Below are 22,302 nucleotides of genomic sequence, written 5' to 3'. Positions count from 1 at the left end.
TTTTACTTCATGATTAAGAAAGTATTTTTTAATAATTTTTTTTTTACTTCATGATTAAGAAAGTGTTTTTTAATAATATTATAAATTTATTTTATTTTTTTAAAATATTATAAAAAATTTTATAAAAAATAATTGTAAAAAAAATACATTAAAAAATACATGAGCCAAATGACTATAGCATTACTCTAATATTTTGGACGCTGATACACCCATCCAGAGGGTGTGTAGCACGATAAAAGTCACCGACAAGATTATTTGGGTGTTTTTTTTTCATGCATTTTTTTAATTCCTATTTCCCTTTATACATTTAAAAAAAATCATAACATCATTAGAAAAAACACTTAATTATTAAAAAACAAAGAAAGACAATCGGGTTCCATTGTTAATATTCAAAGTATTTTCCTAATATTTATTGCGATTGAATGTTGAGATGAGTTGAGATGAATTAAGTTTTTTATGAATAGTAGTGAGTTGAGATTGTTGAATAAATTTGGTGGGATCCACTTAAGATGAGTTTAAAATGTGTTTGAATGTTAAGATAAATTTAGATATATTTATGAAAAATTATAAAAAAAATAGGTTCCACCATTATTCGGCTATTATTCACATGACAGTAAAAACAGTTATCTTCCGGCGTCAAAGAGTCAATAGGTCAATAGGTCCCACAAATTAAAGAGAAATAGAGAGAGTGTCGGGCAAATAAAGGGAAAAGAGAGAGAAATAGAGAGAGTGTCAGTGGGTCTCACGAATTAAAGAGAAAAATAGAGAGAGGATGTTAGTGGGTCCCATTACTTTTTGAGAGAAAAGAAAAATGAAGAGAGAATGTGAGTCTCACGAATTGAGACGTTTGGATTCTCTAGTCATTTCAGTTCATCTCAACTCATCTCATTACTATTCATTACTATTCAACAACTTTAACTCACAAATCTCACTATTATTCACAACTCATCTCATTACTATTCACAATTTATCTTAATTCATCTAAACTCATCTCAAATTATCTTCTAATCTAAACGTCTCCGGAGTTTATCATCGAAACGAAGTACTCTTAAGTGTATTTAGATGTAAAAAGTACTCTAAAAGGGATGAGTTCATCATCCAAACGAAGTCCCTTACCCCACTTACGGAATTTCACGATTTTTTTGTTCTTTTGATTTGTTTAGTCACTTGCCTATATAATCCTCTTGTTTGAACATTTTAAATATTTGCAAATAGTAGGAAAATTATTTTAATTAAGATTTTTTATTGAATTTTAGAAAAAATTTCAGAAAAAATTAAATAAAAATATTATAAAATTAAAAAATTTAATACATATTTTATTTAAAGAGTTTGAAAAAATTATAATAATTAAATAATGAGTAGAGAAAAAAATTAAAATATTAAAATTAAAAAATATTTTGTATTTGAATAATATATAAAAATAAAATATCTGACAAATGACAATACTAGTGTTTCCAAACTAGCCATTAAGTTTCCACATTCAGCATTTGTCATATCGTTGTCTCACAAAAATCAACAAACAAAAATAAAATAAAACCACCCTCTTTGCACGTGTTGCGTGGAGCAGTGGAAGGGCGGCAGAGGAGGGGGATGCCATAGATATTAGAGATTTTTTACTTGATACGTGGAAAAATATAGATATTAGAGAGGTTTTATACGAAGAGCCACATAGTGTTATAAAATGGAAAATAAATTAAAAGCAAGAGGGGTGGGAAAAAAAAAAGGAGAGGGAGGGGGGGCAAGAGTTGTTGAGGCTACTTCTGACCCAACAGAAGCGCCTCAATAATAGCTTCGCCCACTCCTATAGCAACTGGAAATAGGTGTCCAGCACCAGGTAACTCATGGTATTGAATCCATGGAAGTTTTTTAGCAATATAGCGTTGCAGAGTGACTGGCACAAGAGCATCTTCATCGCCGTGCCATAGATGAACTGAGCCTTCATTATTTGGAAAAGGGTTTTCAAGATCCACAGGACTGAACTCCCAACTCCCAAATCCAATCATCAAGTCACGATGGATGGACTCAAATTCTCCTTGTTGCTTGGCCTGTGCCTGCAAGAATAAAGAACAAAAAAATCCAACATAAATTAAGAACACATGAAGAAAGTGATTTATCTTGTGTCCTGGTCAACATTCACAATAATAATTATGTCTCAAAACTTTTTGATGAAGAAATTTCTTTTCACAAGACTGATGATTGCATTTCCTAACCACATCCTAATGGTAGACACTTTTTTTTTATATGCTGGAACATCCTTAAAGAAGAATCTAGTGTTTCAAACATGTCTGATGAGTCATACGGTTAGAAAAATGAATACCAGGGGAGTCTTCCAGTTTTACCATAATGTAATATATTTGAATACCATACCAACCCAAAAGCTTAGATCTATGTTTCTGCACCTTATTACATTAAATTACATCTCAAAATTTTTTACTCACATTTCTATATACAAATCTCTCCTTATGAGTTTATCGCTACATCAGCGATACTCCCCATGGAATGGAAGTCTTTACACATCACCAAGAGCTCGACATTAGCTCACAATTGTGAATCTGTATGGTAGACTTCCCCTGGGGTTCTTGAATACAAACATTTTGGGATATCACCTCATAACTCAAAACTTAAACCTATGGGTTTGGACTCAATTATGTCCTATTAACTGCTCAAATTTATGATAACTATGTAGTATAAGATTTAACCCTTTACACTCACTCGTGTATACTACAAGGCTTATGCAAGGGATATGTTAATACGGTAGCTGACCAACTTGGTTCTTCTTATACTGCTCGCAGGCAGTCAATTATTTTTCATCCCCATGTACTTATTGAGGCCAATAACTTAATTTTGAAAAATTATTAGTATAAGACAAAAATACCTTGTGCGGATTCTCCCTCCAAGCAAACTTGGAAATTATTTCTAGATCTTGACGAGAAAATATATCAGGATTGCCGGATACGGCACTGGATGCAGGGAACCACTGCTGAGTGTTCCACCAGTAGGTTAGCCATGGTATGTAGTGAGCAACTCGAAGGGTCCACTGGTCCTGAGGTGGTTGTTTGTTGTAAGCCTCTGTAGACAAGTTGGCAGGAAAGCCTTGCCACCAGTAGTTCACAACCGGAGCCAACAATGTTGCTCCTGCTAGCCTATCACCAAAACAATACAGGATGACTAACTTGGAGTGAGATGATGCAGAAAGGACTCAGCAATCTATACATATTACATACATCAGGAAACAATGTTTTTTAAAGTTTTAAGGAAGAAACAATACTTGATCATACTAACTTCACAAAATTCCGGCTTCTCAACAGATCAAGGGTATGATTTCTTCTCAAGAGGCTTTTGTTCTTTCTTTCACCTATATTCATTCTCAATTTCTTTCATTCTACATACATGCTATCCATGAACAAAATATCGTATGTTTGGCTTTAATTTTGTTTGGATTAGTCATTTTGCTGGTAACCTATGAGGAATGTACTTGAGGCAGCCCCAAACCACCTGGCCGCCCATAGACAGCCCAATTACATAAAATTTGGATCCAAATCCCAACTGATCGGCTAGCTCTTCTATATCTAAAGCCAAACTTTTCACTGATCTTTTTGGATCTGGATCACTTTCTCCATAACCTGGTCTGTCAAAAGACACAATGTAGAGTCCCAGTCCTTCGATAAATTCCTGAAAATTATTTCCACCATGAGGTCGATTAGTAAACTCATATTGACAACTAAATTATATGTAGACATGATGAGATTTATAAGTTAAATCTTAAAGGATTTCAGTACTGGAGGGAGGTTTGCTGCAATCACTGTATCATGTCTAGTAGAGCCGAAGCCATGAATAAATATAATCTTATATTTGGCAACTTCTTTTGACACCCCATTCTCCTTGTAGGCCAGACGCCTTCCATCCCTGAGCTTTATTCTAGGCGCTGTTACAGGAGGGCCGCCTGGGGAGCCACAAATGCTGGGAGGCGGAGGGTAGGTGGCTTGATATGCCCATGCCAGCAGCCCAATCAACAAAACCACTGTAATTCTTTTCAACATCCTGAATTTATGAAAAAAGAAAATGATATTTCTGAATGCAGTAGAGTTACTTAAGAGGAAAACTGGCTTTCGTAAAGGAAGCTCGACAGTATAGAAGAAAATTTACGGGGTTACCTTTTCATTTGGGATGAATGAAAAACAGAACACAGTGAAAAATTAACATCGTAAGTAAGAGCATATATCAGAGACCTTTAGAATTGGCTGCTATATAAGAGCATTAACACGGAGAGGAACCTCCCGCATATCAAGGAATTGAAAACTTTCATCTCTTTTGTGACGTCTCCAGATTTCGTTTGGAATTGGACGGACATCTGAAGTGTCGGAACATGCAACACAAGATTACCTGCCCCCATTCATGACATATAAGATGCAATGATCCTAACATGCATCTAGCATTATGCAATATTCGTAGCGGATATATATATATTTTTTTGCAATACTATGTACCAAACTTATAATATAATCTTGCGTTGCATGTCCTGACGCTTCAGATGTCCGTCCGATTCCAAGCGAAATCTGGAGACGTCACATCTTTGCATACGTAAATGTGAATTTTAAAAGAATTTGGATCAAATTCCATTGAATCCTCTCTCTCTCTCTCTCTCTCTCCCCCATAAATGAGACAACACATACATAAAAAGGGCAAATTTGACTTCATCAATTCACGCCATTCATGTTCTTTTATTATTGAACTAGTCATTACAAGAGAGTGAGAATGATAGAAAAAGATTCATCACAAATAAGACCAAGGGGAAGCTATATGCTCTATTTTACTTGAAAATTTGTATGAAGTTACTTACTGCTGAAAGAGCATTTCAAATGCAAAGAGAGACAATGCTGACTTAACTAACGCCGTACCATACCTAACAAAAGTTGCTGTACTTCACCGGTGCTATTAGAGAGAGAGAGAGAGAGCCTGCAAGAGATTGGATTGAGAAGTCGACTGAGAGTATCTATATTGGTCCATGCATATATATATATATATATATATATATGTAAAATCACAATGTGATTCTAAAATTCTCTATATTAACTTATGCATATCTAAATATTTAGTTTAGTTATGAACAGTATTTATTTAAATTTAGATAATTATTATTTACTCTATAAAATATATTTTAATCATTATTTTTTTTTTTCTCTCACAATCCTTTTATTTTTTCTTTCATTCAATAATATAATAAATATTCACCTGCACATAGATCAATACTAATGCTCTGAAGCAGCTTTTGTGTTCGATCCCAGAGATTACATGAACGTGCAAGAATACGATGAACAAAAATTAGCAACACAGGGCAACCCACCACAGTGGTTCCAGCCACTCCATCGAAGTGTTTATAAAAAGAAAAAATTTACTCAACTACCGGTCTATTATCACACATCCACGTGGCGAACCGGTCTATAGCCCCAAGTCACGTTCTTCGCTCTCACCCAACACTTCCCCAAGCATCCGTCAGCCATCCTCTTCTCCCTGTCACTCGAGCCTTCTTCGTTCCTCAATCCTCAATCCTCACCCACATTCCCCTTCTCAGCTGCTGGTGTCCAGACCCATTTCTCACAAAACTCTCTCTCCTAAGGCTTCATCTTCCAGATCTCTCTCGTTTTCTCTCTATTTTTCTCTCCGTTACTGAACGAGGCTACCTCCTCTCTTTTCGCGTCGCCGTCTCGCCAAGCTTCCATGAAGAACAACCGCGACGCTCTTCCTCTGCTGGTCTAAACATCTGTTCCGTCAAGTTTCGACGACAACCAACCGCAATCGTCCAGAAAACTCACACTTAAAACAGCTACCGTCGCAGTTGGTTCTAATCATTTTTGGGATCTGCTGAGTCTTGCTTTTGCTATTTTATTATTTTACAACCAACCTCAATCTTTTTTAGCTTGATTATAATGGAACTTGAAAAGTGGGCAGATTATGGAAAATTACCTCATAATAGCCATTCCTATATCTATTTCCTACATACATCTGCCAATGGAACTGCAAGCATACTGTGGGTGTTCTTGTTTGTATATTATTAAATATATGGAATATATGGCCAAGTATAGTACATAAATCCAATTAAGGAAGAAAGTACGTATTTGTACTATGAAGTTAGGATATTCTGCATCTGCTTGGAGAAATCTATCCTTGGGTACTTCAGCTTTAAATTAGCTGGTTTAAAAATCATATATTAGAGAACATATTGCCGACCCTAAGTGCATGCAATTATTCTTTTTATTTATAGTTTTTTCCCTTGCGAAGTTAATGAATGTGAAAGAAGATCAAAGCAAGCTCTCTGCTATTGCAAGGTATCTCTTTCATTGCTAATACATGCCCAATCTTAAGGATTTTAGTTGCTGAGACCGAATGTCTAGTACCTCTGAGGGACCCTAGAATAATTGTTAAAATTGGCAATGATGTTTCTTTTTAGAAAAATTCTATACATAAACCTCACGCTCATGCACACCACTTAAATGTATGTGAATTTATTCTTTTACCCTCATGTTTCATGAAATATGAAATATGAGGATAAAAGAGTAAAATCACATATTTTTTAAGTGGTGTGCAGAGTTAAGGCTTATGTGTAGCATAACTCTTCTTTTGAACTAATACAGGCAAGGCTCAGGCAGTGCTTGTTTGCAGCTTATATGGTGGGTTTGTCAAGTGGATCATGGGAAAAGTATGTTCATTTTCTCATGTTTGCTTAGGCGCTCTCTGTTAAGAAAGCAATTTTTTTTAGCATTTAGTTTTGATCCTTTATGTATTAATTTGTTAAGGATGAGGATGGAAGGGACAGCCTTGCAGTTCAACTTGCAGATGAGAAACACTGGGATGATCTTGTTATTATTATTGCTGTGGTATGTTTCTCCGCTTTATTCTTCACTGTGATTGAGGTATGTGGTGCATTTGAGCAGTAGACAAATTTATGTTCCGGTGTATAAGTTCAACTTCTTTAAGAATTGCCTTTCTTTTTTTTTTGTTTTTTTTTTTTTTGGGGTGATGGAGAGCCATGCACACGAGATAGATACTTTTTTTTTCTCCTTGTTTCTTTTGCATATCTTTCAGTTACATTGTTGGTGATAAGTCCATTTTACAAGATGCTGGGCTTGAGGGGATAAAGGATGTGGAAGGTTTGCCCCCACCTCCAGAAATTAAGGATGGCATTCCATCCCAGAAATACAAGGGGGATGTTAGTTATTTTATCTGCACGAGACCTGAGAGAGGTCCAGTTTTGCTTTCTAATAAGAATCAGGCTCTTCTCAACCCCGAAAACGGGCTTCCCAAGTAAGTTCGGAGAATGCTATTTTCCTATGCTTAATCCTTTCGCTGTCTCAAAGGGCTGGAGTATCTTCATCAATCTGATGTCTTTTAGAGTGTGACTGCGGTCACTTTAAAATGACTGAATATGTCAATTGTAATTTATTTTTCTCGTTCTGGATAATTTTCTAAGGTTTATGTTAGTCCTTTTGATATGGTTACAAATAAGTTGTGTATTGCCTTCTGAGATTTCAGCTGTAACTTAGGAGGCTTGTCACCGTTGGATCAGTCCCCTCAGTAATTGTTTGAATAAAGAGTTACATCCTTTTTGCTTTCAGTTCACTCGTGGGAAAATAAAAGGTAAAAAAAAGATGGGAAGTTACAGTTTCTCACTCTAATTTCCTTTTCTTTAAGCACATATCCAAAACTATAGTTTTTGCCTTTGGAATATTAGCTGATAACCTTTAGACTGTTTGTATCTGGATACACTATATTTTCTCTCTCTCAAAGGTGAAAAGTCATCCTTGCATAAATATAATAGGATATTTGTATTGAGCCGTGCTATCCATAAGCCTCACATCCTGACATTTTACTTTTTTATTATATTTTACTTATAAACATGTCTGAAATTATTTTTGTTATGTAGGTAAAAAATGTAAAATGATATGTTTTTAAGTGAGTATACAAGGTGTGAGATTTATGTTTAAAATTTTTCATTTGAATTTATAGTGGGACCAAAAAGACATTGACCCTCCAAGTGAATCCTGCAATGAAAAATGAGGGGGGAACCAAAAATGCTCTCAAGAAAATCTTCTGGCTGGGATTTCCTAAGGGGAAATTCATATAATATTGTGTCTGAGTCACATTGGAAGAACTGAACTGTTCTGACTGGGATTGAATCTATTTATTTCTTGTTTCTAGTTAAGCCCTACCTTACCCCACTGTAATGAAGTTTGTTCACATTTTTTGTTCTTTTGATTTTTTAGTCACTTGCCTATATAATCCTCTTGCTTTGAACTCTTTACCAAAAAGCGCCCTAAGTTTAAATTGGACAATTAAATAATAGAATATCTGTGAAGAGAAGTGAAATATTTGAGTTAAGAAATTTTATTGAGTTTTGAGAAATGAGAGAAAAAGTTGAATAAAAATATTATAAAGTTAAAAAATTGTTTGAATATAATTTTTTAATAATGTTTTTAAAATTTAAAAAAATTGTATTATTTTTTGTGTTTTGTTTGGGAAAAAATGTTATTTGTATTTAAGAAAAATTTATAAAAAACTTATATCTCTATATATAAGTTATTGATATGCTGGAAATTATGAAATTTAATATTCAGAATTTGACTTTAAAAACAAAACTGACAAAATGCTTGTAAGTAAAAATTGTAAGTATATGCAGCACTATATTTTGTTTGAGAGTTTTGAAAAGTTATAATGATTAGATGAAAAAGTTAAAGTATTGAAATTAAAAAGTGCTTCATATTTGAATGATGTTTGAGAATGAAATATCTTATAATATCTAATAATACTTATGTTCCCAAACTAGCCGTAAGTTTCCACATTCGGCATTTGTCATATTGGTGTCTTTCAAAAATCAACAAACAAAAATAAAATAAAACCACCCTCCCTCCCTGCACGTGTTGTGTGGAGCAGTGGAAGGGCAGCGGAGGAGGGGGATGCCCATCCTCCGTTGAAAGCTTCCGACAAGGTCGAGAGGGACCCACTCTTTCTCATTGATCAAATTTTTTTTTTAGTAGGTAAACAAGAATTTTATTAATGAGAGCCATGCTTGGGGCACTCTTACTGATCTATATATATGTGTATATAATATACATATATTTATATATATATATATATATATATATATAAACCTAAGGATTATTTTTTTAGATCAAAATCCAATGACTCTGTTTGAATTTTTTCTGAATTACGTTAAGATTTTTACTTGATATGTGGAAATATATAGATATTAGAGAGGTTTGATATGAAGAGCCAAATAGTGTCATAAGACATAAAATGGAAAATAAATCAAAAGCAAGAGGGGTGGGAAAAAAAGGGTAAAGAGAAAAAAGAAAAAAGAAAAAGAGTTGTTGAGGCTACTTCTGACCCAACAGAAGCGCCTCAATAATAGCTTCGCTCACTCCTATAGCAACTGGAAATAGGTGTCCAGCACCAGGTAACTCATGGTATTGAATCCATGGTAGTTTTTTAGCAATATAGCGTTGCAGAGTGACTGGCACAAGAGCATCTTCATCGCCGTGCCACAGATGAACTGAGCCTTCATTATTTGGAAAAGGGTTTTCAAGATCCACAGGACTGAACTCCCAACTCCCAAATCCAATCATCATGTCACGATGGATGGACTCAAATTCTCCTTGTTGCTTGACCTGTGCCTGCAAGAATAAAGAACAAAAAAAAAAAAAAATCCAACATAAATTAAGAACACATGAAGAAAGTGACTTATCTTCTGTCCCGGTCAACATTCACAATGATAATTATGTCTCAAAACTTTTTGATGAAGAGATTTCTTTTCACAAGACTGATGATTGCATTTCCTAACCACATCCTAATGGTGGACACCTTTTTTTTATATACTGGAACATCCTTACAGAAGAATCTAGTGTTTCAAACATGTCTGATGAGTCATACGGTTAGAAAAATGAATACCAGGGGAGTCTTCCAGTTTTACCATAATGTAATATATCTGAACACCATACCAACCCAAAAGCTTAGATCTATGTTTGTGCACCTTATTATATTAAATTACATCTCAAATTTTTTTACTCACATTTCTATATACAAATCTCTCCTTATGAGTTTATCGCTACATCAGTGATACTCCCCATGGAATGGAAGTCTTTACACATCACCAAGAGCTCAACATTAGCTCACAATTGTGAATCTGTATGGTAGACTTCCCCTGGGGTTCTTGAATACAAACATTTTGGGATATCACCTCAACTCAAAACTTAAACCTATGGGTTTGGACCCAATTATGTCTTATTAACTGCTCAAATTTATGATAACTATGTAGTATAAGATTTAACCCTTTACACTCACTCATGTATACTACAAGGAGTATGCAAGGGATAAGTTAATTCGGTAGCTGGCCAACTTGGTTCTTCTTATACTGCTCGCAGGCAAGTTAATTATTGTTCATCCCCCATGTACTTATTGAGGCCAATAACTTAGTTTTGAAATATTAGTAGTATAAAAAAAAAGTACCTTGTTTGGATTCTCCCTCCCAGCAAACTTGGAAAGTATTTCTAGATCTTGGCGAGAAAATATATCAGGTTTGCCGGATATGACACTGGATGCAGGGAACCACTGCTGAGTGTTCCACCAGTAGGTTAGCCATGGTATGTAGTGAGCAACTCGAAGGGACCACTGGTCCTGAGGTGGTTGTTTGTTGTAAGCCTCTGTAGACAAGTTGGCAGGAAAGCCTTGCCACCAGTAGTTCACAACCGGAGCCAACAATGTCGCTCCTGCTAGCCTATCACCAAAACAATACAGGATGACTAACTTGGAGTGAGATGATGCAGAAAGGACTCAGCAATCTATACATATTATATGCATCAGGAAACAATGTTTTTTAAAGTTTTAAGGAAGAAACAATACTTGATCATACTAACTTCACAAAATTCCAGCTTCTCAACAGATCAAGGGTATGATTTCTTCTCAAGAGGCTTTTGCTCTTTCTTTCATATTCATTCTCAATTTCTTTCATTTTACATACATGCTATTGCTATCCATGAACAAAATATCATATGTTTGGCTTTAATTTTGTTTGGATTAGTCATTTTGCTGGTTACCTATGAGGAATGTACTTGAGGCAGCCCCAAACCGCCTGGCCGCCCATAGACTGCCCAATTACATAAAATTTGGATCCAAATCCCAACTGATCGGCTAGCTCTTCTATATCTAAAGCCAAACTTTTCACTGATCTTTTTGGATCTGGATCACTTTCTCCATAACCTGGTCTGTCAAAAGACACAATGTAGAGTCCCAGTCCTTCGATAAATTCCTGAAAATTATTTCCACCTTGAGGTCGATTAGTAAACTCATATTGACAACTAAATTCTATGTAGACATGATGAGATTTAGAAGTTCAATCTTAAAGGATTTCAGTACTGGAGGGAGGTTTGCTGCAATCACTGTATCATGTCTAGTAGAGCCGAAGCCATGAACAAATATAATCTTATATTTGGCAACTTCTTTTGACACCCCATGCTCCTTGTAGGCCAGATGCCTTCCATCCCTGAGCTTTATTCTAGGAGCTGTTACAGGAGGGCCGCCTGGGGAGCCACAAATGCTGGGAGGCGGAGGGTAGGTGGCTTGATATGCCCATGCCAGCAGCCCAATCAACAAAACCACTGTAATTTTTTTCAACATCCTGAATTTATGAAAAAAGAAAATGATATTTCTGAATGCAGTAGAGTTACTTGAGAGGAAAACTGGCTTTCGTAAAGGATGCTCGACAGTTTAGAAGAAAATTTACGGGGTTTTCAGTTACCTTTTCATTTGGGATGAATGAAAAACAGAACACAGTGAAAAATTAACATCGTAAGTAAGAGCAAATATCAGATACCTTTAGAATTGGCTGCTATATAAGAGCATTAACACGGAGAGGAACCTACCGCATATCAAAGAATTGAAAATTTTCATCTCTTTGCATACGTATATGTTAATTTTAATAGAATTTGGATCAAATTCCACTGAATCCTCTCTCTCTCTCACACATAAATGAGACAACACATACATAAAAAGGGCAAATTTGACTCCATCAATTCACGCCATTCATGTTCTTTTATGATTGAACTAGTCATTACAAGAGAGTGAGAATGATAGAGAAAGATTCATCACAAATAAGACCAAGGGGAAGCTATATGCTCTATTTTACTTGAAATTTGTATGAAGTACTTACTGCTGAAAGGGCATTTCAAATGCAAAGAGAAACAATGCTGACTTAACTCATGTTCCATTGATATAAAAAAGGAAGAATAACTTCCTATATTCAATGAGCAGTTATGTACCACAATATATAAGAGTATCATGGAGCAGAAAGTGGAGACTGAATTTTCACCTTCCGAACCCTGCCCAAACTTGTACCAGTTTTACGCTAAAGCAAACAATGCATGGAAACAAGTTTCAATCAGATGAGATCAAAACCCTATGTTAACATAAACATCGAGCAGTCTCAGAATTGGAAACACAGCTTAGGGAAGGAAAAACAAATCCGGGTTATGTCACCGTGATTCTTGAACATAAAGGAAATGAAGTGATTCATTTGTCGGTCTAACTAACGCCGTACCATACCTAACAAAAGTTGCTGTATTTCACCGGTGCTATTAGAGAGAGAGAGAGAGAGAGAATCTGCAAGAGATTGGAATGAGCTGTTGACTGAAGCAGCTTTTGTGTTCGCTCCCAGAGATTACATGAACGTGCAAGAATACGATGAACAAAAAGTAGGAACACAGGGGCACCCCACCACAGCGTATCTGACTCTAGCCACTCGATCGAAGTCTTTATAAGAAATTTTGTGTTGTTAATTAAAAAGTAAAATAAAAAGTAAATCAAATCAATATCCATTTTATTATATATTAAAATTTACCAAATTTTTATAATAAGTAAATTTATTATTTTGGTTCACTTATTCTCATAGTCAAAATTTTTATTTAACCGTACTTTTTAATAATGATATGAAATGATACGAGATAAAATATTATTTTTTAATATTAATATTATTTAAAAATTTTAAAAAATTAAATTATTTATTATATTTTATATAAAAATTTAATATTAATATTAATGATATGAGTCCACTGCTATTATGCTACCAGGTAAGGACACAATCCTGGGCACACAGATCACGTTTGTTTGGAGTACACCTCTTTTTTAAATGAACGGAAAAGAGCCCCATAAATTTTATTCATAACCCTCGTTTATAGCGGAAAAATATTATTGTAACATCACTAAGGTTGGTTATACAGATAAAATAAAATAAAATATATAAATAATATTAAAATAATTTATAAATAGCGATAAAATAGTTTAAGTTAAATGTTTTATGAGGTTTCAAAAAAAAAAGATGAAAAGTTGAATTAAAATATTATAAAATTAAAATATTATTAGAATCTTATTTTCTTAATATTATTTTTATTTTGAAAATTTAAAAAATTGAATTATTTTTTATATTTTATTTAAAATTTTAAAAAAATTATAATGATTAAAAAAAATGAAAAAATATTTATATTTAAATAGTATTTAGATATTGAGACGAAATGATCTCTTAAACCAGACGGGGCCTAAAGCTTAATACAACTGAAACAGAGAGCCACAATTGATATAAAATTTTATAACTTTTGAAAATTTTTATATAAAATATAATAAATAACTTAATTTTTTTAAAATTTAAAATAAAAATAATATTAAAAAATAATATTTTATTTAATTTAATTGATCTCATCTCAACCAACCGCGATTGCAATTCATTATTATTGATCAGTGCCTTGCAGTTTTGAACTTCTGATCTTTCAAAAGTCTATATGGTAGGTTACAGGCTCAGTAAATTTGGTCTTCACCGACTTGTACAATCGTACCACTTGTGCTATTAGTCAATAAAAGATTAGGTGTGGTGGTTGGGCTCAGCTTCCTTCTAGATTCTGCATACCCTTTTATCAAAGATTGGCACTTTGGTCTCACAGCATGGTAAGGTTATCAAGAAAGAAACTTTTTCCAACATAGTTTAACAAAGTCTCAACTCAAAACTGACGTATTATGCATCAATATTGGATGTTTTAGTACCTAAACATAAGAATATCCGAGAGAATATCCCATTAGGAATTGAGACGGTTTGGATAGTGAAATGAGATGAATTAAAATAATTTATGAATAATAATATGATTATTAATTGAAATTAAAAAAGATAAGATAAAATGCATCTCACATATGTATCCAAACGGCCTTGATGATAAGTTTAGACCTAAATTATTTAAAAATGGACGTTACCTTACCTGGTACTGACAGCTGAAATATTCAAGTATTTGCAGAGTCAAGAGCATTGGGATTGCACAAAGTGCATGCACCCTTTCCGAAGAAGACCATCTTCATTTTGTATGATGTAGAACTCTTTTATCCCCAACAGAATCTCGTCTCAGCCCTGATTACAGGTACTGGTGCAATCTTTCTCCAGGATCTCTAATCAAATCTGCACAAATGAAACTAGGGAACTGTTGAATGGCAATCAAGCCTAACTCTTAGCAAGGGCTGGGAAAGTAAAGTTTTAACTTAAAACTGATACATTCTGATGTAATCATAATTCAAGAGTCATTTGTCATTTAAGAAAAGAATAAATGCGGAACTGCAAATAATCAAACAGTTTTGAAATTTCCACCGAATTACATATTTGAATTAATAGTACAGTTGGTACATTGGCTCATTTCAATTCCTTGTGAAGAATCAACCCATTTCTATCTAATTGCTCCATACAACAGAGCAATCACATTGGGGGGTCTGCTAAGAATATTGCTTGCGAAAAATATTCTTCTCCTTTACTCAGTTGGCCTTGGCATTCTTGGATGAGATTTCTTTCCGAAACCATAAGTTAACGAGGAAAGAGTCCATAATAATCTGCAACATAAATTTAAAAGTTAGTAATAAGAAGATGAGCAAAATGATAATGAATGAAAACATGACTAACCTGATTTAGATGTGCTGCAACACAAGGAAGAACCAGCAAACCAGATTCTCCAAATGCCCCCCCAAGCTGCTCCACAACTGCCACCATCACAGGCAGGGTTTTCTACAACAACATGGCACATATCAAGCCTCACCAGTCATTTAAAAACAAAAAATCTATCGCAAGATTTTTCTTATACCTCCTTTTTTACCCAGCATGTTCTGCTCAGACAAAGAAATGTTTCTTAAAACAAAAACCCAAGGTATGCTTGCATTCCACGTATTTATTACAGAAATAATTATTTGCTCAAACCAATAATCACCTGGCTTGCAACAAGTAGAAAAGCGCTGGCATTTTCTTTCTTCAAAAAAATTGATTTGCTCCCACCAGTTACGGCTGAGAGGCTCCATATGGTGAGTGCGTTAAATGCCAAAAAGATGACATGGAGAAGTCTGCAGTAATATAAAATAGTGCATTTGTTAGTTGATGCTACTACATTAAAGCCCAAAACATTTGCAATACCAGAATAGCGAGTCAAGTACAATACACTTGTTTTCACTTCCTTCCTCTAAATGTAGCATGGCTATTATTAACTGGGAAGATTGTAACAGAACTAATATCAAGTCCAAGGACACACGCATACACTGATACACGCACACACACAAATGTAAGTATATATAATCAAGCAGTCAAAAGGCAAAACCTTTGGTTTCTGCATCAAGCTGACTGATATCGACAAGAACTCTCAATGGCAACATTGGAAACTTAGCAAGAAATTATCAAAAAAAATGAATTTGGCCTACATTTTTAAAATTATCCAAAGAGTGCCAAGAGAGATTGATCTAGACTGAATCCTACATGGGCTAACTCTAGCCTGATATATTGCATGTACGGAGAGGTAAGGATATGCATAGTCTATAAGATGACAGTGGCATCACATGTTGCCCCAAGAATCAAAAATCAAGAAAGTCAGCTACATAAGCCAAGAGCCAACCATTTGGCCTTTGATTCGAATGTATGATAGGCATTCACTGTTCAAGGCAAGTAGGATATGAACTTAACTAATTGCTGATATCCTTTTTAAAGAAAAGTGACATAAATTAAACTAAAAAACTACAAGTAAAACAAGAGTGAAGAACATACGCTCCCAATCCAATAGCTACAAGAAAAATGGAAGGCTTAACCATTAACAGCAGTGACCTTGACCTGCTGATTTGCATCCATGGTACCTGAATAACCATTAATGCTTAAAACATAATCACTACTAAGCCCAAAAGGCACAATGTTCCAATTGGATAAATTTCTCTACATAGAAACATTTTTGAAAATTAGATAAATTTCTTAAAATATCTTAATTTTTTTATTCAAAGGACCCGCACACCTATGTATTTGCAAGAAAGTTATGCACAATTTTTCACAATTTGGAAGTATGAAGTTAACATTATGGATTAGGAAAAGAGTTACGCATATTTCTTATGAGCTATCAATCATAATAACGGTCTTAATAGTATGTGAATCTAAGAGACAAGATATGAGCAAGAACCTGACAATACTCGGTACAACTAAAGTTAAAACATATCCTTTTTTTAATATACTATACCATGAAAATTTTATCTAATTTTACAACACGTCTATCAGAAAAGTGCATATGGGGGTGCAACTACACTAAAGGGGAAATAATACCAGAAAAACTCCCCAAAAAGCAAAAACAAGAATCATCATAATTTTCAAATATCCAAGCACTGAACATATATCAAACTGACTTTTAAAATCAAACTTTGGTGTTTCAAATTTCATGTAGAGATCTTTGTGAGACCACAATACAATTATGATTCTGTAAGGACCATAAAACATGTGCAAGACAAAAGCTTATAAACCCAGCATTTCCCAAAATGGCTGGATATCCAAGCGAAAACTCCCACTGTGAACCCAACATCTTAGATCTGAACTACCATAGAATTTGTAACCTTGAAAGCAGCAAATTAAAGTGTTAGAAATCATGATATCCACTTCAAATGAAAAATTTACAAAAACAAGCAAGGTATACCACTTACTAGACTGAGAAAAAGTGCACTAAGCTTTGAAAAAAGCTTGCGGTTTTGATCAACAAAGTCTGCCAAGCCTGCAATGTGCATTTAATGAGTACTACGACAATTAGAAAGATATTTTAAAAATCGTTTGCATCACATCACATATGTGAGGTACACTAAAAACATGTCGAGATGAAACAGAATTCTTTCCATGGGTGTATTGGGTTGAAGAAATAAAAATACAGAGGGAAAAAGAATTACTTAATGAGGGAGCTAAGGCACAAATATCTAGAATAACCGTTCATCTCTTCCCTCCCTATGTTCCACTCCCTGTAAAATCACTAATCATGATTGAGAGAGTTCCTTACCTATATCAATGTATAAACATACATACATACATACATACATACATGTGTGTGTGTACACCACTCCCAGTACCTCCCATGTTGGGGAGGAAAAGGATATGTGGTATGGGTAGACCACATCCCCTCTCCCCCTTTTTACAGTCTTTCTCTTTTCCTTTTTTCAAAACAGTGGAAAACCACTGTCCACTTCAACCTCCAAGGCAATTACATATGTACAAAAGACTGTCCACATGTTCTATTTCATCTAGCAAAAGGGGGGGTCAAAAAAATTCAGAATCAGAATGCATAAGACAAACACTAACCTTTAAAGGATTCCCGAAGGACCTGTTAAATAAAAAAGAAGAAATTTAATAGTGGAACAAATTAAATTACAACAAACTGAAAGACCAGTGTAATAGCACTTCTAAAATAAAACAATCAGACACACATGTAAAAAGCAAAGAGTTTCATAGAATGTATCGCACAATTTTATATACTACTAACTATAGGACTTAAAAAAAACATAAGTGTGCTGTGTGACTAATAAATACATAAAGGAAACATGGTTGAAAGTTGAAACTACAGCATCCGCATGCTTAGTGTCCTGTTACACTTCTAAAGGGGAAAAATAACCAACACTTGATTTGCATTGTCCCACAATTGAAATCCTTTATCTGATATTTGTGTCTTATAATATAGAAAAGCAGAGAGGGGAGGGAGGCTTATAGCATTGGCATTGAATTTTGAATTGCCGATACTGCAGGAATATCCTTTTATAACAGTACAAGGAAATTGATAATTACCTTCCCTAAGATTAAGGGGACTAATAGCGTGAGAACAAGGCTCCTAAACAGTTGCTTGGTCGGAACAGATACACCAACTCCATCAGCAATGAATTTTGAGATAGAAAATGGGACCTAGAAGAAGATATCATTAACACAAATATGATAACATAAAAACAAAATATCAAGAAACAAAACAAAGAAATCACCTTATAGTTTCAGCATTCAAGTGATTGCCATGTTACATTAACAAACTATATGCACAAATGACTTACAAGAAGGACTACAATTATCTATCTTTAAAAATTTCGATCTTTCTTAATTACATAACAATGTGTATATATCAACAATTGGCAAGGACTTGATATTTTCTGGAATAGCCTGCATGCAAAGTAAAAATAAAGAAAAATAATTCGCACTAAGCAAAACAAAAAACACACCTCCTATGGACGGGGAGGTACATACAAAACCCTCAGAGAGGAAATTTGAGTCTAAGAGGAGGTTCATAGGCATCTTTTGATATTTTAAATAGGAATTCTTTTTTTTAAGTAATAAGTTAATTCATTGATATAAAGATAGGTATAGCCCAAGTACACTAGAAGTATACAAATGCATATATATTACTTATAAAAAATAACAGAAGAAAAAGAGAGAGAAGAAAGGGTATCATTGGTGTGAAATAACACTAAAAACCACCCCAATAAATTCTGAGATTAATGAGAAGTAAATTGCGTTTGAGACACGGGAAGGAAATAGCAAATACACTGTGATACCCCATATGATATGGATAAGGGTAGGTGGTGTATGGGATCCCACATTGCTTGGGAATGAGAAGTTCTTGCTCTTTATAAGGTTCCAATGGAGCTCCAATTGCATCATTGACTAGTCCTTTTGGAGTACAGGCCATGTGGTTTGGGGCGTTACAAATAGTATTAGAGACTATCCTGACCAGAAATGTGGGACTTGAGCCATGCCATCTACAATGGACAGGCCCGACGAGGACGTCGGGAATTTAAGAGGAGTAGATTGTGATGCCCTATATGATATGGATAAGGGTAGGTTGGTGTATGAGATCCCACATGGCTTGGGAAGGAGAAGTTCTTGCTCTTTATAAAGTTCTAATGGGGCTCTAATTGTATCATTGACTAGTCTTTTTGGAGTAAAGGTCATGTGGTTTGGGCTTTCTATTGGGGCGTTACAAACAAACAAGGTGTATAAAGCAGAAAGTTAGAAACAGCTAAAAAGAGAAAAAAGATCTGACGACACCTAAAATTGAAGGCAACTGCTTTCACAGTATGGCCACATTGAACAATTATCTGATAAAACAGAGGCATGAAAGAGGCTAGAGAGGGTGATGATAAATACTGGATGGGTCCTTAAACTTCTTTTATGGTGCCGTGGGTTTGGGTGCCTACGTGAAAAAGTAAAAACATTATGTAAAAATAAATTTATATATAATAAATAGTACCAAAAAACCCTCCAGAACTGCAATAAACTCCATTAGAGCCCCAAATTATACTTCAAAGATACTAATGTTTGGCAAAACTAACATCTGTGTCACGTGCATAATGATCAAAGAACTGCAGTAAATTCTCCAAGAACTTTGAAATTGTATGTAAATGCAAAAACAAATAGAAAGGATGCTAGAAATATGGGTCCTGTAACTTACAATTAAAATGCCTAACAAATTAGATATCAATGTCATTGCAAGAGCAAGGGCAGAATTCCCTCCAGCAAGCTGCATTTGAGGAAAGCAACATTTTGTTAAACCCCAACCTAAATAAGTAAAAGTAACACTAGCAAAGTGATAAAGGCTGTGCAATTAGCATACTTGAGTAAGTGCCACTCCACTTGATAATGTAGTTGGCATACAGCTAAATATAGCCAGTCCTGTAGAACAAGAGAAATTGTTGCATAGTATGCAAATTAAGTGGAGACAATTATAAATGAGTGCTTCATAACTTTGCAAACTGCACATTAAGTTGGAAAAACAAAAGCATTTTTAAAATCCAGTAAGCAAAACTAAGAGCAATAAGTTCAAAGATGAAGAATATGAATCTGCCTCACACTTTAAGGTGCATTAATATAAAAGATGTTGGGTGTGATATGCATACATAGATTCATGCACAGATACAGTTATACATACAATTATATTCATGCATGTCTACAAGTATACATATGTCTGCATGAACAACAGATTGTGTATGTGAACTTTCATACATTCTGCGTGTACTTTGTACGAATGCTACATGAAAAATATTTATGATTGTAAACCTGTAACAAATTCTTGAGGCTGCAGTTGCATTTGCAGTATTGCTTTTGAAAAGTAAGGAGTAATCATTAGAATGGATACCTGCAAAGATAAGAGGAGCAACAATTCATAACATATATACCAGCCTTGATAGAACACCAACAAAATTGATACCGATAAAGGAGGTGACAGTAAAGCCAGACAAGAAAAGATGGCCCACGAAGAGCTAGGTCATGTGTCACCTCCACGAGTATTATAGAAAGTTTAAAAAAACCACCATCCTACATAGAATTTTCTTCATTATTTCTTAGTTTATGAAATTAACACGACTAGATTCCCATGCATGATGTAGAACGAAGGGTAAGGATAATTATGACTGCGATCCTATACTATGAAGCAGTGGCAACTGTAGCATAAAGGTAGTGGAAACATAGAATTCTACCCATGACTTCAACCCACAACACAACCAAAACGACCCATCATGATAATTGAGGAAACAAAAGATGCAAACCAAAATTAAATTAAAAGCAACACTGGAGGATGAACCTCAAAATGCATGATGGCACAAACAAATTCAAGGTCATACTAGCCCAAAAATTCCAACAGGCCATGCTTCTGCAGCTGCACCAATGTCTCCACTACGCAGCGTCAAGCCTATGAAACCATATGAGAACAAGTAAATAAAAAAATGGATTGTTAGATGGCACTCATAGATCAACATATTACTCAATAAAAAACTAGGAAAATGCACAACTCAAACCTGAGATAATAAAAATCCCAAAGGTGCTAAATTTTGAGAGAGAATATCTATCTGCAAGACAACCAAGACTAGGATTTGCAAGTCCTAATGCTACTCCACCGACAAGAGCTGCATATAATTAATACAAACGAACAGATTTCTCAATAAATGAGACAATACTGATATAACAGTAGCCTCAAATGCATTACAGGTTTTATAGGGAAAAACAAAAAAAAAGTTTTTAGATAACACAGGCAGTATATACTCACATTACCTAAGGGAAGAAAGTTATTCGTCGCAAAATCCAATAATGGTTTTACCAAACCTAGCCCACTCGATGAACCTGAAACGGGGTCAACTTTGTCTCCATTTCCATCTCCCTGACACACAATTGATATTTGTTTAAAAGTCAAGACCATAAAATCAATGTGAGATATCAGTTACTGCCAAAAAAGTATAGGAAAAGGTAATAGATATTTCCAGATATTAGGATCTACACTCTTTTCTTTTCTAGGCAAGAGGGACCGGGATTCGAACCCCGGATCTTCCATTCAACTTTGCTAGCCTTATACTTCATTTCCATTATAGGGAGAAGTACATACATAGATAAATGCATGCATACATACAGTCGTTATATGCACATACTTTCACACAGACATACACACACATATCTCACTGCGCTTGAGTCAGGTACAAGCTATTAGAAATTGCGATTTCTTTCCCTTTCCTACATTTTCAAGTTGACCAAAGAGAGAACAAGCAAGTGATTAAAACTGGGGGAATTAAAGAAGTCCGAACCTGATCGGGCCGCTCCAGGGCACTGACGGGTCTGCAAATCGAGCGGTTGCGTTTAAAAGCGATGGAGGGGCAGCAGAACAAAGCGTGATTCGACGGGAAACGCGGGGTCCCGCGGGGGAGCGAGAGCGTTCTGGTGGATGGAGGAATGAGAAATAGGGTTTGGAGTGTTCCCGCCATAGGATCGGTCACAGAAGTTCAGAACGTACTCTACTTTCACAGTCAGGCAGTAGTGAGAGAGATTTTGAAATTTTATCAGGAATTTCAAATTCAGATTTAACTGCTTTCGTGGTCGCATTGGAAACGTGTGTTTGACCGTTGGTCATTATTTTTTCAAGATTATTGTTTCAGAACTTTAAATTAAGGAAAATTGTAAATATAAAATTGTAAGTACAGAAGTACTCTTAA

The 22,302-nt window shown here is 34.9% G+C and overlaps 4 protein-coding genes across 7 annotated transcripts; 1 reads left to right on the top strand and 3 right to left on the bottom strand.

Annotated features, from left to right (window-relative positions):
• Nucleotides 1-1,598: 1,598 nt before the first annotated feature.
• Nucleotides 1,599-12,684, bottom strand: LOC108985491. Of its 3 annotated transcripts, XM_035685374.1 has the most exons (7): nt 5,233-5,335; nt 4,904-4,956; nt 3,780-4,041; nt 3,461-3,672; nt 2,876-3,143; nt 1,746-2,051; nt 1,601-1,706 (listed from the first exon to the last, which is right to left on the bottom strand). In XM_035685374.1, exons 3-6 carry the CDS (start codon nt 4,038-4,040, stop codon nt 1,755-1,757), a joined length of 1,038 nt encoding a protein of 345 aa, XP_035541267.1. In that variant the 5' UTR covers nt 4,041; nt 4,904-4,956; nt 5,233-5,335; the 3' UTR covers nt 1,601-1,706; nt 1,746-1,754. The 3 variants fall into 3 exon arrangements, with proteins under 3 accessions (XP_035541268.1, XP_035541266.1, XP_035541267.1); XM_035685373.1 differs by having other exon boundaries at nt 1,600-2,051; XM_035685375.1 differs by lacking the exons at nt 4,904-4,956; nt 5,233-5,335 and adding an exon at nt 12,592-12,684 and having other exon boundaries at nt 1,599-2,051.
• Nucleotides 5,461-7,612, top strand: LOC109007386 (diphosphomevalonate decarboxylase 1-like). Its single transcript, XM_035685376.1, has 4 exons — nt 5,461-6,326; nt 6,633-6,697; nt 6,795-6,875; nt 7,084-7,612. Exons 2-4 carry the CDS (start codon nt 6,666-6,668, stop codon nt 7,304-7,306), a joined length of 336 nt encoding a protein of 111 aa, XP_035541269.1. The 5' UTR covers nt 5,461-6,326; nt 6,633-6,665; the 3' UTR covers nt 7,307-7,612.
• LOC109007385 (4,5:9,10-diseco-3-hydroxy-5,9,17-trioxoandrosta-1(10),2-diene-4-oate hydrolase-like) lies at nt 9,214-12,770 on the bottom strand. Of its 2 annotated transcripts, none has more exons than XM_018987045.2 (5): nt 12,592-12,770; nt 11,407-11,668; nt 11,088-11,299; nt 10,501-10,768; nt 9,214-9,668 (listed from the first exon to the last, which is right to left on the bottom strand). In XM_018987045.2, the coding sequence occupies exons 2-5, from the start codon at nt 11,665-11,667 to the stop codon at nt 9,372-9,374; spliced, it is 1,038 nt and encodes a 345-aa protein (XP_018842590.2). In that variant the 5' UTR covers nt 11,668; nt 12,592-12,770; the 3' UTR covers nt 9,214-9,371. The 2 variants fall into 2 exon arrangements, with proteins under 2 accessions (XP_018842590.2, XP_018842592.2); XM_018987047.2 differs by lacking the exon at nt 12,592-12,770 and adding an exon at nt 12,359-12,584.
• Nucleotides 12,771-14,548: 1,778 nt separating this feature from the next.
• On the bottom strand, nt 14,549-22,187 carry LOC109007384 (probable sodium/metabolite cotransporter BASS4, chloroplastic). The gene is made up of 14 exons (XM_018987043.2): nt 21,898-22,187; nt 21,374-21,479; nt 21,121-21,228; nt 20,947-21,014; nt 20,384-20,462; nt 19,941-19,999; nt 19,779-19,847; nt 18,131-18,244; nt 17,651-17,672; nt 17,008-17,075; nt 16,097-16,182; nt 15,276-15,405; nt 14,975-15,076; nt 14,549-14,904 (listed from the first exon to the last, which is right to left on the bottom strand). The coding sequence occupies exons 1-14, from the start codon at nt 22,072-22,074 to the stop codon at nt 14,830-14,832; spliced, it is 1,263 nt and encodes a 420-aa protein (XP_018842588.1). The 5' UTR covers nt 22,075-22,187; the 3' UTR covers nt 14,549-14,829.
• Nucleotides 22,188-22,302: the final 115 nt, after the last annotated feature.

Source organism: Juglans regia, chromosome 14 (genome assembly GCF_001411555.2).
Source record: "Juglans regia cultivar Chandler chromosome 14, Walnut 2.0, whole genome shotgun sequence".
Lineage (NCBI taxonomy): Eukaryota > Viridiplantae > Streptophyta > Magnoliopsida > Fagales > Juglandaceae > Juglans > Juglans regia.
The sequence above is the reverse complement of the archived record's forward strand: the minus strand, read 5'-3'. Positions and strand labels throughout refer to the sequence as shown.